This window comes from Thunnus albacares, chromosome 5 (assembly GCF_914725855.1).
Source record: "Thunnus albacares chromosome 5, fThuAlb1.1, whole genome shotgun sequence".
NCBI classification, from domain to species: Eukaryota; Metazoa; Chordata; class Actinopteri; order Scombriformes; family Scombridae; genus Thunnus; species Thunnus albacares.
Window position 1 is genome coordinate 28125612 of NC_058110.1, and position 18522 is coordinate 28144133.

General features: G+C 44.1%; 1 protein-coding gene and 1 long non-coding RNA gene across 2 annotated transcripts in view; one reads left to right on the forward strand and one right to left on the reverse strand.

The window, feature by feature from the left end:
• The window catches only part of magi3a (membrane associated guanylate kinase, WW and PDZ domain containing 3a), a 121183-nt gene extending 102676 nt beyond the window's left edge, over nucleotides 1–18507 (reverse strand). Inside the window, exon 1 of the mRNA XM_044350744.1 lies at nucleotides 17266–18507. Coding sequence (XP_044206679.1) covers nucleotides 17266–17572 — 307 coding nt within the window. The 5' untranslated portion in view covers nucleotides 17573–18507. The remainder of the gene's footprint in view (nucleotides 1–17265) is intronic.
• Nucleotides 7593–16107, forward strand: LOC122981917. Its single transcript, XR_006403362.1, has 2 exons — nucleotides 7593–8400; nucleotides 14746–16107. It is a non-coding gene; the product is annotated as an uncharacterized LOC122981917 (long non-coding RNA).
• Nucleotides 18508–18522: the final 15 nt, after the last annotated feature.

An 18522-nucleotide genomic window follows, 5' to 3' on the forward strand; every position in this document is an offset into this window, starting at 1 on the left:
GGAGGTAGTGTGTTTTATTTGAAATACTTCTACTGAAATACTTAGTAAGAGCATGATATTAGAAAGAAAAAGAAAAATGTAGTAAATGATTAAGAAAGTATCTTTATATGCTCCAAAAAGAAGTTGCAATCCAAAGTGTTGAATAGAAAGGTTGAGATGTTGAAATAGGGCCGTGCTGTCGCTGCAGGCTGTCACCACTAAGCAAACACTTGGTTTCAGTTTGGATTTGTACTTGAATATCTCCACATGCCGAGTTATCTTGCTGTTAAAAAAAAAAAAAAAAGGAGACTAAAGTATTTGTGTATATATATGTGTGTGTGTGTGTCTGTTTTTCGAGGTTAATCTGAGGGTAAATAAATGTCAACTACTCCTCTGCTGCAGGCAACTATTTCCTTTCCAAAGCAATTAAGCTTTTAATTTAATATCTTGTGCCAGTCGTGCCCGATAATAAATACATCAGGGGATGAGCGGCGGCAGAGAGGAGAGGAGAGAGAAAAAAGGGTCAGAACGCAGTAACTCGGTAATCAACGGTGGACTGGTTGGATTTAACGCAAAGGCTCTGGACTTTGATAAAGTGATAGAAACACAAACATAGGAATGCATCCACCCACACACACACACACACACACACACACACACACACACACACAGACTCTCCCACTCAGGCACAAACAGATCCACAATTTCAAGTCTACACCGCTACCACAGACTGATTTTCCATTAAGCTTTAGAATGGACACGGTTAACGAGAAATCATCTCTTCAGTATGTGTGTGTGTGGCTGTGTTTATCCACACACACACACAAACACACACACCGACATGTTGAAGTTCGCAGTCCGGTGACTATAGCTCAGCAGCTTAATGACCCAGCGAGAGAAAAGACACCGCTGAGTGCCTGGAGTGGCGCTAATCAACACATGATTGTTGTGACATTTCCAACTAGCCATTATCTGCAATTGGCCGTAATTCAGTGCTGCTGCTGATGACTTAATTTAGCCCTCCCCTCCACTAACAGACAGGGTGGCTCATCTCCTCCCAGATGGGGCGTAGGGGCTTAACTCAGACCTCTTCCCCTCATAATCCTCCTCTCCCCCCCCCCCCCCCTTCTCTCTCCTATAGTCTTTCCTCCCTCTATCTCGCCGTCTTCCTCTCGGTTATTCTACTTCTTCCGCGCGGGATTGAAACAGCCTGTAGCTCGCGACAGAGCATGTCAAACGCCTTCTCGTCCTCATTACAGAGTTTCCCCAGGCGCCCCTTTTCCCACTAAAAAGCATTTCTCATGCACTTATTGAGCATTCGCCCCTGTTGCTACCTACCAAACACAAAAGCAAACATTTCTGTCTTAGAGCAGAGTTATTATTATCATCATCTCACATTTACATACATTTTTTTCCCCCTTATATTGCTCTCCCGCTTTTGCTTATGAGCGATTTGCCGGAAAAAAAAAGAAAAGAAAGAAAGAAAATATATTATTAATGCATCATCAAATAGTCTTAGATTCCACAGGATTGGCAAGGAAAGCTCAAAATAGACTAGGCACCTTGGAGCAGGGTTAATAAAGGAATAAAAAAAAAATATGAGAGAATACTGGATGTGAAGCAGATCAAAGAGATGCAGGAAGAAAAAAAAAAAAAAGGAGCGCTCATAAGCTTGACAACTAATCACAAACAGAAAAATGCTACAAGGTGGGGAGCTTTATGGTTGTATCGTTTGGCGGAATATGATTTCATACTGCAGCGAGTAATATATGTGTGTGTGTGTGTGTGTGTGTGTGCGCATGTGCATGTTGTACAGCTGCAGTGCTGCATTGCCAGATAGGAAGTCAGACCCTGCTCCCAGAGAGATCCCCCCGGTAGGGCTGGGATCAAGGAACAAGCTAATTGGTCTCACAGCAGCATCTTCCTCCTGCACCCCCCCTATTCTTGAACACCAAATGTGCACACACATATATTCATTCACATGCTCAAAAGCTCTCATCTTTGGTCTAAGGTCGCTCCAAAACCCCCTTTTAGTACAGTCGTGGTCTTACACTGTGATTACACGGTGGTCTGAGAGCGCTGGGTTCACCTGTCGTCAGGTGAGTGGGGTTAAAGTGTGTCATTTTAATTCCTGCGCTGAGAGCTTTTCTGTTTAAATCTTAAAAAGGGGAGAAAGAGAATACGCCGTATCCTCATTCACAGGGCTTGGATGTCAGCAGGTGTAATTGATACCAGCTGGTAGTTAGGCACCGTGGGCTCGACACTTTCATCCCGTAGTCGTCAACCACGCCGGTTGTCAAGAAGGTATGCACTCCTGTCAGTAATGTGTCAAAAAAAACAAGTGGCTTTCAGAGTCGTAGGTGGTGGTGGTGATGATTATCTCCGCCTTCAATCTGCTTGAACAGCGAAAGAGACTCACATGTAATGACAAACATCATCATCCTTTCAAATCTGGAAAAACAGGCTCCAGCTAGAAATACAATACGGCTTAGAAACTCCACCGAAACCGACAAACGAGTGTGGCTAGTTCTACGTGCGTGGCTAATAGGCTAAGCTCCCTCTGGAGACAAAGGGGGAGGCGCTGATGAGTTTTACATGAGACTGTGGAGGTAAACCGATGCGTTATCTGCACCTGCTCCCAGGATGTCCTTCATTGTGTTGCTTTTGAGTGTTGTTGCTATCAGCGCGCGGGGTAACCAAGTTAATTTCACATCAAAAAACAACACTCGAGCCGACGGTGTGGGTTCACAGAATATGACATCGTTTGATGATGTTTACATGCGCTCCATTAACTGACCCTCTTTCCTTTGAAGCCACTACTATAACCCACACAGAGGAAGAGAATAAAAGGCTGCTCTACTTTAGCCGGTCTCCCACATAAACCATCTATAGATGAGCAAAAGGAAAACAGAAGGACAGAAGAGATAAAAAGAGAAAAAAGGGAGGAAGAGGAGGGGGGGGGGGGGGGGGGGGGTTTGACAGCGGGTTGAGAGGAGGGAAGTGCGGGGCCACTTATGCGCCCTGCCACCCTGCATCACCAAGCAGCCAATGATGGATGAATAGGAGCGTATCCCAATAATAGAAACGACTCAGGAACCGAGTTGGGTCATTAGCCGAGTAACAGCAGGCTTCTGGGGAATCATGAGGGTACATGTGTGACTCTAAGTACAGTACTTGTGTATATGTTAAACTCTAATTCTGGTATGGATTCATTTGTCAAACCGTTCAACAGTAAAACCTACAGGGGACGAGTGCCAAGACGTGTCTCTATCTCTAAGACTCTAGAGAAAACACCTATTGATGACTTTTAACAGCTCGCTTCGTCCGCGCCGCCGGCGTCGAACGAAACCCGCCGCGCTGTTTTCTCTGCCTGGTTATGACTCCCGATCATCAGTCATACATGCAAAAGTTGGGATCACGCTGTTATTTGCGAGAGACAAAGCTGGTCATATATTTGCATATCGTAGCGATGGTGCTCGCTGTAGTGTGGAGATAAAATGGACAATAAATCGGGGTGAACAAACAGATGGTCTGAACAAACAGAGCACCGAGAGAACAGAAGGGTCGAGATGGAAGAAAAAACACAGGTATCAAGGACCTGCATGGACTGAAAGATCATGCTGTTAGAATTGCTGTTAGTCACATATATTTTACATTACTCCCAGCTATTTTTTTAGCTTTCCATGAGTTTCTATCAATGATTTCCTACTTTTAGGCCGTTTTTCATTGAAGTAAATCAGCTTGCAGAGAACTTGAAGCTTACTTGAGATTATCACCTGTACTATATGTGTTAATGGATCGTTATTGTGTGCAGTTTCCAGAACTCTGGCTGTTGGTGATTTCCAGGAAACTTGAATTATGTAGTCTGGAGAGCAAAACAGACCTTGAGCACCACAAGTTTTCAAAAAAGCTGCAACATCACATCATAAATACACAACTATGAGCCAAAAACAGTGATAAAATGTTAACTTTTACAAGAATGATTGTAGAAAAACAATCTAAAAATGCCTAATATTCTTTAGAAATTAGTAATGATTTAGTAAAGTAGTTAACGGACTAAAAACGGACATGAACAGTTTTGTACTCTGACGTGTCTGTGTGTTTGCTACAGTATTTTCTGCTGGTAAATGAGAGCGACACTGATGCAAAATTCCAGTCAAGTCAATGCGGTCACAAAGGAATCCCTCTCATCCCCAAACTGCCATTCAATAAGATGTGAGACTCACAGTAGAGGTGAGTAAGTCATCAAATGCATTACAAGAAAACCATGGCAGCTTTTAAGTCACAAACACCCCCTGTGAGAGTTTGTGTGTGTGTGTCTATGTGTGTGTGTGTGTGTGTGTGTGTTTGTGTGTCAGTGAGATTGACTGTCTGGCTGATCCCTAATCTTGTTTCGGCAGGCGCTGAGGTGGCAGGGAGAGAAAGAGTGATGCTGCGGTGTCAAATATCGCCATAAATTTGTATTGAGCGCTTTCTCTTTGTCTGGTTTTCAATTCTGACGCTTTACGTTTTTACAAAAATTTACTAGTAGCCTGTTAGATTCTTGCTCTTTTTGCTGCGCGCCGGGTGTAAACAGTGTACGGACGGAGGGCGAATCATCTTCCCTCAGAACGAGACAATATGCCCGGGGACCAAACTGCTAAAGATTTTTTGTCACTGTGCTACATCACTGTGCTACATCAATCTATGCTACTAAATAACTCAGCAGGCCAGAAGAGAGGCAGACACCAGCACTGTTTGCAATGCATGCACAGAGCCTTTACATTTACATGACACAGCATGTTGCGTTCAGACGACTGACAACAGACTGCAGACGGCCTGCGTGTTTCATGAAAAGAGGATCTATTTCTTCTCGCTCCCATATGTCCAGTCCGGGGCCCGTCTCGTGCTAAACTGCCGCGAGGGGTCACGCGGGTCAACCTACCAGTGGGTGGCTGTCAAGAAGAATCTGAACTTTATCCATCATTTGTGCTTGTGTGTGTGTGTGTGTTTGTGTGTATAAGAGCATGTGCTGAGCGCCCGTGCCGGTGCATCTGCATGTGTGTTTACTTCTCGAGCTAGCTGAGGCGCCTGTCAGCAGAAGTGTTGAATCAGTGTGAGCTGTGCTACTCTGCCAGCTCCTAAGGAGCCCCCAGACACACGGGCTCTTAGGCAGCCTGGGCACGCAGACAGCAGCAATCCCATCCATAACAGCTCTGCTAAGCCTTGGACCAGTCAAGAGGAAGTCTGACATCATGAAAGCAGGACAAGTCTGGCTGTTGCCTCTCTCCCCGGTCTAGCTCAAGTAAACTCCTTTTTCCAAAGCCAGGTTTTAGACCTCTCAAGTCAACAGATCGCAGACGGTTCTTTTGCTCAAGTTTTCACTTTTTCCTCAGCCAAGGCGAGCGGTTTTGCACGGTTTTCTACTCTCTGAGGGGCTGAGATTCATCAGCAAGCTCTATAACTGGTGTAAAGATATTTTCAATTGAATCCAAAACGCCTTCTGACATCAGGTCATTCAGGACAGTTTAAAATGTTTCCACACTCCCCTTTTTTTTTTTTTTTTTTTTTTACACATGGGAAGGTGAGAACAGGTCTACATTACAGCGCCACCCGTCGAACCGCATTCCTCTTCGGTGAATGAATCTCGCAGCAGAGAGAGATGGAGGGAGTCGCCGCATCCTACGAGTACAACCACATCAGTGTGATGTTTCAGTGTGGTAGCTTTGAGCTTGACTGGAATCATAATAGGTTAAGAGACCTCAAGGCTGCGCCACCTTGAAACCACTTTTCATTTACAGGACATGTGCCAGAGATAAGATGAATGACTGGCATACCAATGATGGGCCTTGAATGATTCTTGGTGGTTTTGATACATCATAGCAAAAAGGGAGAGAAAGCTATACACACACACACACACACACACACACACACACACACACACACACACACACACACACACACACACACACACGGGACAGGACAAAGGACAGCTGCATCTGACAAACAGGAACCAAAGAAAAGATGACTTTCAGAATACAGACAGACATCCTCTGCAAAACTAAAAAAAAAAAGCTATTTTGATGTTGCAATTACATTTCTGCCATTCAAGATGTTAAAACAAGCATTTTATTTTATTCTAGTTAATTTATTATGTAAAAGACCTGAAATTTAACTGAAAAACCGATGCAGAAAGCAAAGTCTACTTGAAGCAGATTTTCACCAGTAGTTGGGAGAGGCGACATGGAAACAATGTGAAATAGCTGCCAGAACAAGCACCTGTTGGTAACAATACCCTGGTGGAACTTCACAGCAGTTCTCACTGCGCTCAACAAATCCAAAATAACTGCATTCCACACATGATCCCCATTCCCTGATAAACTCTGAAGCCCTCTTACGGGACACACACACACACACACACACACACACATACACTTTGACGAAGTTGTTTGTCAAAGCAGTGTGTAATAGATATCGAGGAATGTTTCAGACCATGTCATCGTTTCAACTGGTTATGTAATAAAACTGTAATAACATGTCATCTATACCGATTCTTTCGAAACATGTTCTGCCGGAGTTGAATGTTTTTCCGGTGATTGGATGGTACGACTGAACAAATTGTTCTTACCGAGGCCTTTGTTGGAATGAACCCCCGGAAAAAATGAAAGATAACAGCTGACGGAGCCAAAACCAATGACGGGTTTTTTTTTCAATCAGTAAACATCATGCGCCAGAAAACACTGTGACAACAGCAGACCGCTGAAGGTGATCATGGGGACGAGAAATACAAATATACTGTGAAAAGGATTCCAGAGATTATTCAGCTTTGCATTAGGGTCAAAGGGTGACGGGTAATATACAAGAAGAGCTGCCCTAACTAAATACAACTTGACCTGAGCATCACCCCTCGAAGCAGGTGAGGATACTTAACTCTACGAGCCGAGTCAGACAGAAAACATCTTTGCTTTAAGAGGATTCAACAGAGGTTTTCCTCCACAGCCTCTCCTCAGGGATTTATTTTTTTTTTAGCAACACATCATACCTGTAAGCTGTTTAAAGCCTCCCTCCACTGAAAAAAAATTGTGTTTTGCTTATTGTTGCATCACTTGGGATATTTGACATTCACCGTGCGAGGATGAACGTACTGTACGTGCAGAGTTTGACGCTGGAAAGTTTTATTTGCACTTTAATGAGGATACCGACAAACAACACATTGCATAAACAACATCTGAATACACAAAAGACACGAGCGAGCGTAAATAGTAGTAAAAGGAAAAAGAAAAACCTAGAATAAGTAGACACACTCACTGCCGCTTTATTAGAAACACCTGTGTGATCTGATGCAGTCCAATACGACAGCTCCGCCATAAATTCTACTTTCATGAAGCTTGTACGTTGCACTTTTTGCTGACATTGTCAGTTTATGTTTATTTATGTTTATTATTGGGGTCATAGTGGTGGTGGTGGTGGTGTACGTTATATTGAAAAGTGTTCCTAATATTTTGCTCCCCTCATGTATGTTAATGGAGTGCGGTAGAATCATCACCTTTCTGATGATGTCAACAAAAACTGAAAACGGATCATTAAATAACGTGCTATTGTGTGACGAGCTTGAACGACTGGTACTAGTGGATGCTCCGGTGACTGCATCACTACAACAACTACAGGATTGCAGCGGGACACGTCCTTCTGCTTACTTTAAACAGTGAGTAATGCGCATGTGATCTCTTGAGTCGAGTTCCTCAAAGAACTGAGAGACCTGCCGACGGGCCGGCTGCTGCCAAAAGCCTGGGGGCAGATTTGTCACTAGGCGTGTGTGTGTGTGTGTGTGTGTGTGTTTGGCCCTTAAAAAAAACAAAAAAAAAAAAACACCTGACATCCAAACCGCACATGTACAGAGTGCCAAGTCCTCTTCTCATTTCAGGGACAGAAAGATTCTGCAATTTGTGTCCTGGGATTGGCTTATTAGCAGAAAATAAGAAAAAGTCTTCATGAGCTGAATACTGAGAAGGCAGACTGTCAAAACAGATACAATCACAAGTCACCGTGAGCTCGCTCGCACCCTCCGCAAAAAAAAGGCAAAACATCATGAATATGAGCCGCGCATGAATCAAACAGACTGTAAGCAAGATGTCCTCCCGGTGTCCTCGACTTTTCATGGAGATCAGGCCCTCGGGCGCGCACACGGCGGCGGCTGCGGATACGTCGGCTGACTTAACGGGGATGAGATTGGACCGGATCAATAACCTGTTAGTGAAGCTAAGAAGCGAAGCAAGCTAAATTGTCCGGCTGAGATCCTGACACCCATGAATTCTAATGAGGACACTCGGGGGGAACCTCATCTCCACAGAGCATGACATCCCGCCATGGATGGAGGAAGGAGTACACACAATGCATTGATAATATAGTGAGAAAACGGCTGCCTCGCATATCTCACATCAGGTCAAGTGCATCTAATCTATGTGAATATGTATTTTATATATAATCTATATATAATCTATATTTGATCCAGTTTGTCCATCTGTATCTAAACAGCATTCATCTAGGGCTGCGACTAATGATTATAATGACAATTATTTTCTTGATTAATTTTTTAGTCTTTGAAACATCAAAAAGAAGTGAAAACCCCCCATTACAACTTCCCAGAAAAAAAAAAAAAAACATGTGGTAAATCCTCATATCTGAGAAGCTGGAACCAGCAAATGTTTGGTATTTTTGCTTGAAAAATTAATGAAATGATGATTTTATTAAGATAGTTCGACTAATTGTTGAAGTTCTACATTAATCTACGTCCGGCCAAATTAATGATGGAAGCTCCATTGAGCCAGTAATAACATCTTTGGCTTAACCTGATCTAAAACCCAATGTATGATAGCAGGATACCTAAAAAAAAGAAAGAAGAAGAAACAAAAGGTGGTTTCTGTGGTCATACGGCGCATGAAAGACTCTCGCTCCCCTCGCTGTGCTCATGCTGAGGTATGGCAGATACACCGACAGCGCTGCAGCTCTGAGAACAGAAGGGGGCCACACAGCAGCAGCAGCAGCAGCTGGTTGAGTAGGTGGTTACTGTGAAAGTGTGTTAGGAGGGCGGTGGGTTTTATATCCGTTTGATAGGGGATGTTGTCATGGGCACGAGCAGAATGGGCTGAAATCGATTCTTTGGAGGTGGAGTACCGGGACTAAACAGCTGAGTGGGCTACGCTGGCAGAAGGAGTATTGACGAAGGCCCATAAGCACGGGCGCGAGGCCAAGTCTGATATACCACGGGCCGACCAGGAGATTGAACTCTTAGATTGAGTCTTCTCGACTGATTTATTACCCGGAGTGTAAAGACAGATCCCAACCGGAGGAACAGAAGTATGCGTAAGTCCACAATACACAGGACAGGCAATCCATCATAGTCTTATCATTACCATCCAAAATAAACTGAAAATCTACAGGAGAATGAATCCAAAGAAAATCAAAACAGCCTTACCTCTACATACTCCTTCAGTGTCACGCAAAAAGAAACACAGCAAAGAAAAACTAAAGATAAAATACTCCGGCTGGCATCTAAAAGCATTAGGAGGGAAACACCCGGTGTTTCTGTTATGATTGAGTTCAGCCTCAAAGGCCAAACAAGAAGTGGAGACCAATTCTTTAATTTTTTATTCTCACACGTGCTTGCACACACCAACACACACACACACACATATATATATATAGTATGCAGGCAGCTCACATAGACGAGTACCTTGCAGATATGATTAGAACAGCCAACTGTGCAGTAAGTCTGAAACAGGAAGTGTTGCCAGAATCGTTTCAGACAGCTGCAACAGAGCATCGATACTGTTATAGTGATTAACGATAATGTTCCTACCTCTCCAACCCTCTGTTTCTTCTCCCTCCCATTGTCTACGCTCCTCCCTCCGCTGTGACCTTCTCCATCGCAAACCCGTTCATCGTTTCCCCCCCCCCCTTTCCCCTCCCTGTTTAATCCAATACATCCTTCAAAAGAGAATCCTTCTCAGGCAAATTTCCGAGGCAATGATGTGCCAGCTGCCTCTTCTCTCTGTTCTTGTTTATTGCCTCTGCTGCAACACCACAGGGATGTTTCACACAGACGGGGCCAGAAACAAAGTCCCCAAATAGGCTCTCCGCTGAGGGCAGTGATTGTGCATCTGGAGGAAACTCGGTTCAATCTATCACATAATTTATCCCCTGTATCCCCTTTCTATCCACATCTCCACCTGCGTATTGATTCATAACAGTCAATTTCCGTCACTCCATCTTGATTTCCCTTTCTTGAATCGAGTCCCCCCCGTCTGGCGTTCGCAGCTACACAAAAGGGACAATTTCTTAGCCTGTAGTCAATCCGTCCTCAAACACATCGTGGGTCAGACGGTTGTGCGTTTCTGCTAGAGAAGCGCGCAGTCTTCATAACCACTCGTTGTGCGATAGCGGTCTACTCCAGCCCGGCGACCTCCTGCTGTTAAGTCTCAGGGAGAGAGAGAGAGGGGCCGTTCTTATCAGGAGGTTATAGCTGTGCTCAGTGCAGCAAAGCAATGACAATGTTAATGGATGACAGGAGGGGGGGGAAAAAACCCAAACAAACAAAAAAAAAACAACAACACAGGAAATAATCTTTTCCGCTTTTGCCAGCCTTGATTACCAAAACAACCTCACCGCCATATCTGAGACACTCACTGATTTACATTCTTATAGCTGAGTGGAACATGAGTTGATGCGATTGGCCGAACCACAGATTCCACCTGAGCTTCATACACAACACGGGGCCCGTGATCATTTGTTTTTATTTATGAAAAAAACTGAAAAGAAAAATCCCTCCTGCAAAAAACAAATATCTATTATTGGGGTTTATTGTGAATATTAAAAAGGTTGAAAGTTGGCTTTTTGAAAAATGCATACCACAAATTTGATGTTAAGCATACTGCAACTGCAAGACATATACACTGTTTTCCTCGTTAACGATGTACCGCCATTTATAAACCTTTGGTGCACAGACTTGTGAACTGATTTTCTCTTAGAGGAAGCAATTTCTGAGCTGTCAATGTCATACCTTGTTTACTTTCAAATGCGATAATCAATGTCCTTCTGCCGCAATAATAATAAAATAAAAAAAACAACTGTGGGCTTTGTGGCAACATGGCGAGAACCGTTTTAAACCTATGTGCTCCTTTTAAGAGATTTTTCAGTGAAAACGGGTGAAAAAAACAAAAAAAGGATGAAGCTGTATTCACACAGCGCAGCGGCGGAGGCTATCATTCCTCATGATATAGGAGCTGCCAGGCTATGCTCTCCGTTATATATATATATATATGCACTGTTTAGAAGCTGACCTCATCTTATCTCGGAAAAGGGATAAAAAAAGCTGCAGGGATGGCTCGCTGTTAGAGAAAGACCTATTAGGAGTCAAGCTGAGGGAAAGAGGGCAGGAGGTCTCTGAGGAAGAAGAGTATGTGTGTGTGTGTGTGTGTGTTTTCATGTGTCTCTAAACTACAGTGTCCATTTCCACTAGCAGCAACCTGGACACACTGCTGCTGCTGCTGCTGCTGCTGCTGCTGCTGACATCGCAGCACGACCACTCAGCGAGTAGAAAGAGGCAGCCTTGGTGAATCAGCATCACTCTCATCTCCACTGCCTTTAAACATGCCTGCCAAGTCATGGTGCCTGCCAGTGAGAGGCATGGCTCATATGAAAATGCTATCTTTGTTGCTGGACGGTTCATTACCGCAATGCGGCTCTGAGGACGGTATAAGCGAGGTAGGATGAAGAGGGATACCCGTGTCACTAAACATCTGGGGGGCGGGGGAGATTTGGGGGTGTTTTGCCAATCGCTGATGGTTTCAAAAGTGTACAAATGATGCAGGAATCCCTCAACGAGCAAGAGCAAACCTTCCATCATTCATTTCTTCCCTCTTCACTGGGCCCACTTTCACTGCAGGAGAAGGAGGAAATAAATGCAAGGAGGAGACAGACATGTAAATTGCTGTTAAACAGAAGGATTGGACTAGGAGAGGGGCTATGTTAAGCAGGAGCTGCAGAAGGAGAGGATCCCAACGAGGTGCGCTTTGGTATGCGCGGCAGCCGCTGCCGTCTGGGGGCTTCGGTGCGCCCATCTGCTCGCACCAACGACCCTCACCGCCGCCGCCGCCGCCGCCGGGCTGGCAAGGCGGAAGGCGGAGAAGTGTGACAGGTTTGGGGAATGAGCCGGGAAAGCAGCCAGTGGGAGGGGATGACGGGTGGGTGTCACGACAGGTGTATCACTGCGATACGCATAAACAGCACATAAACACAGGCTAACATAGAAAATAGGATGCGGCAGAGAGAGCAGAGATGAGAACGGCGCCGGTAAAGCTCCATCTGCACTTGGAATGTTGAGTGGCCTCTATGTTTAGAGCAGCGTAGGGTGAGAGGAGGATGAATAGGATTCAAGATTATTTTGCAACCCCGAACCTTTGACTGCAGCAAAGATAAAGAGGTATTTCATTAAAAATGTGCGACTGAGGGACTCGTGGGCTTCTGTGTTCTCACGGTGTAAACAGAAAGGACCGCATTCTGATATTTACTGTAACTCTCACTGTACTTCTCTGAGCTGAATTCACAAGGTAAATTCTGAGACAAACCTGAGCTTCTCTGGAGACGTAGATATGACAAAGGCAGTGACAGTTACATTACAGAAGGGAGAAGAAGCCACAGAACCAGAGAGATCCTGACAGCTCCTCTCAGCTGGTTTAGAGCAGCTTTGTCATAGAAGTCCTGACTGCACCGTGGGGGGAAACCACATTAACGCAGACTGTGGCGTTCGCTGCTCTGTTGCTCTGCTGATGGCAAACGTATGAAGTGTTAACCTTAGTATAACACCGACAGCGGGCCAAAAAGAAAAGGAAGCGAGATTGCCTGCTTTGGAAACAAGTAAATAGGAAATTACCTCATGTTGTTCAGGTTAAAAGAATCCACAATATCCATTTTTGGTGTATTTTTCTCATTTTTCTCTCAAAGACATAAAAAGCCAACTTTTAATGAGTGATTCTGCTAAAACTCAACAGTTTGTGCAACATAGAAGTCCTACAAAAAGTCAGTGACAGCAAGTATTCTATAGACAATAGCTTCAATTGTCCAAACTGCAACATAAACACAAGACATATTTAGTTTGAATACTGGCTGAGACTCACACTTTTCTCAAATGCTCGGTCCAGGCACATAACAATGTTGTTGGAGAATGTGCCCAAACTTCTTGGATGATTGTCAGAAAGGAATTATGGAAAAATGTGATGGAAATTACGAAACAACCGAATCAGATAAAAGCAGGTTGGAGGGAAAGTAGATACCAGACCTGTCAGGATCCAGTTGGTTTAAAGGCTTTATGGACCTCTATCACATCAATAGGAGGAAGACTGAATGGCTGAACCGTATGATTAATCAAGGGTGGTGAAGAGTGAACCTTCTGTTTATTAGGCTGTTTTGGATCTGGATGGAAAGACTCAAATAAAGAACCTGAAGAAACAAAACATTCATTAAAGCAGTTAAGAATGACTGATTTATCAGCCAGATTCTTTTGCAATGGAAGCTGGCAACTCGTTGGTGTTTACATTCCCAAACGAAGATTTTTATTACTTTCCAAAAAATTCTTGGAATCGTTTAAAGTTACAAGCACTTTTAAAAAGATAAAACTCAGATTTAGCCTTTTTTTTTTTTTATGAGAGAGGTTAAGAGATCTTTGGAGCTGTCTAAAAATCAGCCAGTCAGCCTGGGATTTGGATTTTTTCTGGCCTTCACACAGGCAACATCCTTTTCTTTTAGCAGACAGCTGAGGGGAAAACCGAGGATCGTCCCAGCCTTTCACTCTGAATTTGTGGAAGGGTTTGCATGTTTATTTATAATAATAGTAAAGGCATGATGAAAGTATTTCCAAGCCGGTTCTACATCATTAATGACAGAGATCTTGTTCCAGTCAAAGTCCCACAAATCATGAAGAAAAAGCTCGCTCGCAGGAACGCTTAAAATCTCGTTTAAGAACAATCCGTGGTTTTGATTTTGGGAGCTTGGCTTGTCCGACTGTAGCTATTACACAATGGTTGCTCATATCCTTTGCGAAAATGCCAATATCCCAATATTTATGAGGAGGATTTGTTAGAAGTAAATCAAGAAGAGAGGATTGTTCTGGGCATTGAGGATTCGGATGAGTTCAGCTATTAATCAGTTGTGTAAAGAGTCACGAGTAGATTTAAAACCGACAGAGATAGAAGACAACTAGTCCCAGTTAAACTCTCCAGCAGGAAGAATCTCATTAAAATCTAAGGTTGGTAGTTGTTTACTCAGTGATGATAAAGCCTCACTTCTTGCTGAGGGGCGTCTGTAACATTTAAGCATTTGTATTAATGCGGGTGTATTATGTTCCATGCTGGAATGAATTGGACTGTTATATTAAGGCGGTCTGGTAGGATTATAATATGACTGTAGCTCATATTATTGAGCGTTAAAGTGCATCTATCCACCAAAGATACCAGAAGCATTTCCCATTTTTCTTTTTTTAGCAACTGTACATCTGTTACCAGGAAGAACACCACGATAAAAACACTTTAGACTTTAACCTCTGATAAGTGCTTTTTCCATCTACGCCTTGCTTTGTATTCATATACTGCGATCAGAGATAACCTCTGGAGTGGGTCTATAAAATGTGAACCTTGGTCATCTCAGTATATTATTATCATTATGTGTCTTTCAGACTTTCTATGAGAAGGGAACAGGATTTTGAAAAAACATTTTTCTCACTTTCTATTATAGATCGGGATTTGTGAATCGATGGCGCCGTGGAACAGGAGACCTAAATGGTCCATCCATTAAGCTCCATGGAGGCAAAAACAAGCAGATCTAAGTCTGTTTACAGCATGAATCAATGAACTGCCCACTCAGAACACTCTAAGCTGCAATAGGTATCTACGTTCACTACGCCCCTACTCTCAATCGTCCCCTCAAGGTTACCGCCTATTGCCTTGCTCCTCTATCAGTATGGGAGCTGCATACTGAGTGCTGGTCTGGATCCAGAGGACCGCTCGTGACAAACTTCAGGTTTTCTGTCCTGACCGCGTAGGAGAAGTGTTGAAACATCTCGGCTGTACTGACAGCACAAAAGGCATGTTTTGATTTAGAAACTGAAGGCGTGATTGTCAAGGCAGGTGATTAAAACTACTTACTCCAGTGAGAAACACTGAAGGGAGTAAAATTGTAGCGAAAGATTGTGTAAAATTGTAATGATTTGTTGTAAGATTGACTAGGAGAAAAGAGGGAATATGTAGTGAACCGGAGGATGGAGGATTAAGGAAGGGGACTCAGGCAAAAGTGAGAATCAGAGTGAAATATAAAATAATATAGCGAAGGAAAGAAAATAGCAGAGTCGAGGGGGGAATGGCGAAATGTGATGATAAGGCATAATCGGCTGAAGGGAGGAGATAAAGTAAAGACAAACTAGGCGGCAAGAAAAGGGGAGAAAAAAAATCCGACAGGGGGATACACTGAAATAATGTACAGTAAATGCTTCCCTTTTAGGCTGATGGAATATTTTTTTGCTGTGGTGTGCAAACACAAGGCACACAAACAACACAGTGTGGTGACAAGTCTACAAAAGTACTAAAATATAGGCTACCCCCCAAAAAAATCCACTCCTCATTCCTAGAATTCACCCTCAAGAGAATACAAGTATATATACCCCCACGCCAGTCGCCTAACATTTGATCCTTCCATCAGCCGTCGCCTCATCTTGGCACCGGGCAGCCATCAATGATGGATGATGCATGAATTAATCATGAGAAAGGGGACAGAGATATAAACACACAGTAGGGCCCCAAGGGGAACACAGGAGCCTATGGTAAGCAGCCCACACACGTCAGAGTGAAGCTGGAGCATCACTTAACATACAAGTGACATTACATAACGCAATGTCAAGAGAAAATGTTCAAAAAAGCATGGAAATGTTAATGTTGTGCAACTGAGATGATGCTCGCTTTTACTTCATTTATAACGTTCTGTCTAAATACAAGATTACATTCACAAATCACCTCCGTTATGTTTGAAATGCTACAGTCATTGTCGACTGTATCATGATGAGTTTGATTCCCAACAAACTGTAATTAAAAGCTTAAAAATTGAGATTTTTATTGTTTTATTTCTGTTAAATTTGGTCTCATGTGATGTATAAAAGTGGATTTCAACCACACACACACCTCAACTCTAATCAACAGGTGAACCTAACGTGTGACAGGAAGACCCGTCCCCTTCATCGACAACCACCCACGAAGCCAGACAGTCGAGGTGTCAAAACCGTGTCGCCGGGCTTTCGCAGCATCCTGGGGATTTAAGTCTATGTGCCTAATTGATTCAATTAGACTTGGACTCACCTCAACGCTGCGAGCGGACCGACATCGTAAGCTGGCAAGGCGACCATTAACAAATCCCTGCTAAGTGTTTGCATAGTGCCACACTCAGCAGTGCTTCCATCAAATCCATCCACATAAACACACACACACCTTCTGTCCCACATGACTTGTAGTGTTTGAATGTCACTACGTTTTGACACATTTAACACCGTTCATTAGGCATAGCTGTGGGCCATAAAGACGTAATTGCTGGTAAGTCAGGTAAAAAAAAAACAGACTTACAGACAGATAATTACAATGACATTAAAGCAATGTGTGTGTGTGTGTGTGTGTGTGATGACTTTATGAGTGTGTTACAGGAGCCCAGAATAGGACATTGTGTGTGAATGCAAAGAAGATTATAAACTGAGTTCAGACAAAGGGCTGCAAGCTTAATGACCGTTCATGGCTTATGTTGTAGTGCGTGTAGATCTGGGCACTCTGCACAAACATGCTTGAAACACAGCATGTCCTTCACTCCTGCTGCTTGGCAGGATTGTACTGCAGCAGAAGAAGCAAGTAGTGTACAAAATGTTGTGTCTCCACATTGAGTGAAAAGGAGGCATGCAGGTAGACAATTTAGATGCTTTAGACTTGCTTCCAAATATACCTGCACACCTGATCCTTTAACACATCACCCTACAGGCAAACAGGGGGCTCAGCTGTGAAGCTTTACCCACTAGGTTTATTCATAGTAGCCTACTACTCACACCTGTCCTGAGCTTCTCAATTTTCAGGTTACTCTGCTTTGCTTTTTAAGGATTCACACACAGGTTTGGTTGTGTACAGTATGTGGGAGTTGGAGGTGGTGGGGTAGGGTGGGGTGGGGTGGGGTGGGGTGGTGGGGGGCGGTTGGGGGTCTTTGTTATTCAAAATAAGGACGGGCACACACCTGGTTTCACAGTCTTCAGGCGGATGGGCTCTCGAAAGTGGCGGATGACAGCCAGTGAGTCTCGGTTGGTGAGTCCGCTCACCGGAGTGCCGTTCACCTCCAGCAGCACGTCCCCGCTGCTGGGAAACCTCCCGGCGTGACAAACCATCGCCTCCGTAACGATGTGTCCGAGGTGGGGGAACTCTCCAAGCTCAGCGCCGCCTCGCACTTCAACTACCGTGACCAACTCCCCGGAACCCCCCCACGACACGCTGCACTCCTGCACTTTCGTGGACCAGTGCTTCTTCTTTTTCAGTGTCTTGGACATTGTCGGTAGCTCCTGTAAACCTGGGAAGGAAGTCCAAGAACGATTGTCCTTCAACGCAAGACCCGCTTCTGGTTTCTAAGACGCAATGACGCACGGAAAAATCATTGCAGATTATAGAAGTTGAGGCTGCTTTCTTGTGTTGTATTCCATTCCACGGAGAAAAAAAAGTCTTTTATGTTTTTCAAATCAAACTCCCTCTGGTGATGATCGATCCTTCCATTGAATTACTCGAGCATCACCTGTCTGCGACTGGGATGCGAGACCCGCTGCGTCAGTGTCGCATTGAAGCGGAAAGTGTTGCTTCTGATGCTGGGGCGTCTCGATCCCACACCCCAGTTCACAACAATGTGCACTTAAAAAAAAACCCAAAAAAAACCAAGATGTAGCTTCCTCCGCGCGCAGTTAAACCCCGATATAACAGAGCAGAATCCTGTGAGCCTCTCAGTCTGTGCGCACTGGAGAGCCTGTCAGCTCCAAAAGCGTAATATTCCACTTAAAGACTTAAAGAAAATACCAGCCAAATTGATAACACTGCCAAGAAAAGAGTTTCGACAAATACTGCAAAACTCCAGAAAAAAAAAACAAAAGGTTAAACTCTCTTAAAGATATTCAGCTGTTGGGTTATTCGCCGCTCAGTGACAGTTCTTTATCCAAGCCTACTGGAGAGGCAACTTTACTCTGCGCACCTGTCCTCCTGCCCTCCTCCGCGGTGACATCAGCAAGGCAGTCCTTGGAGACGGGAAAACATACCTGCTGTCCCTCCTCTGAACCGGGCGGTTATGTGATCTTCCCAAACACCGAAGTCCTGCTCCTCGCTCTCCGTTGCGCGCACTGCAATTTCCCCTACTTCTCCAGAGGCACTGTGGGGATTTTTTTTTTCCTACTAGAAAATACGCAGCAGCATGCAACAGCCGTGATCCGATTAAGCTTCACTCCACAACTTTTTTTTT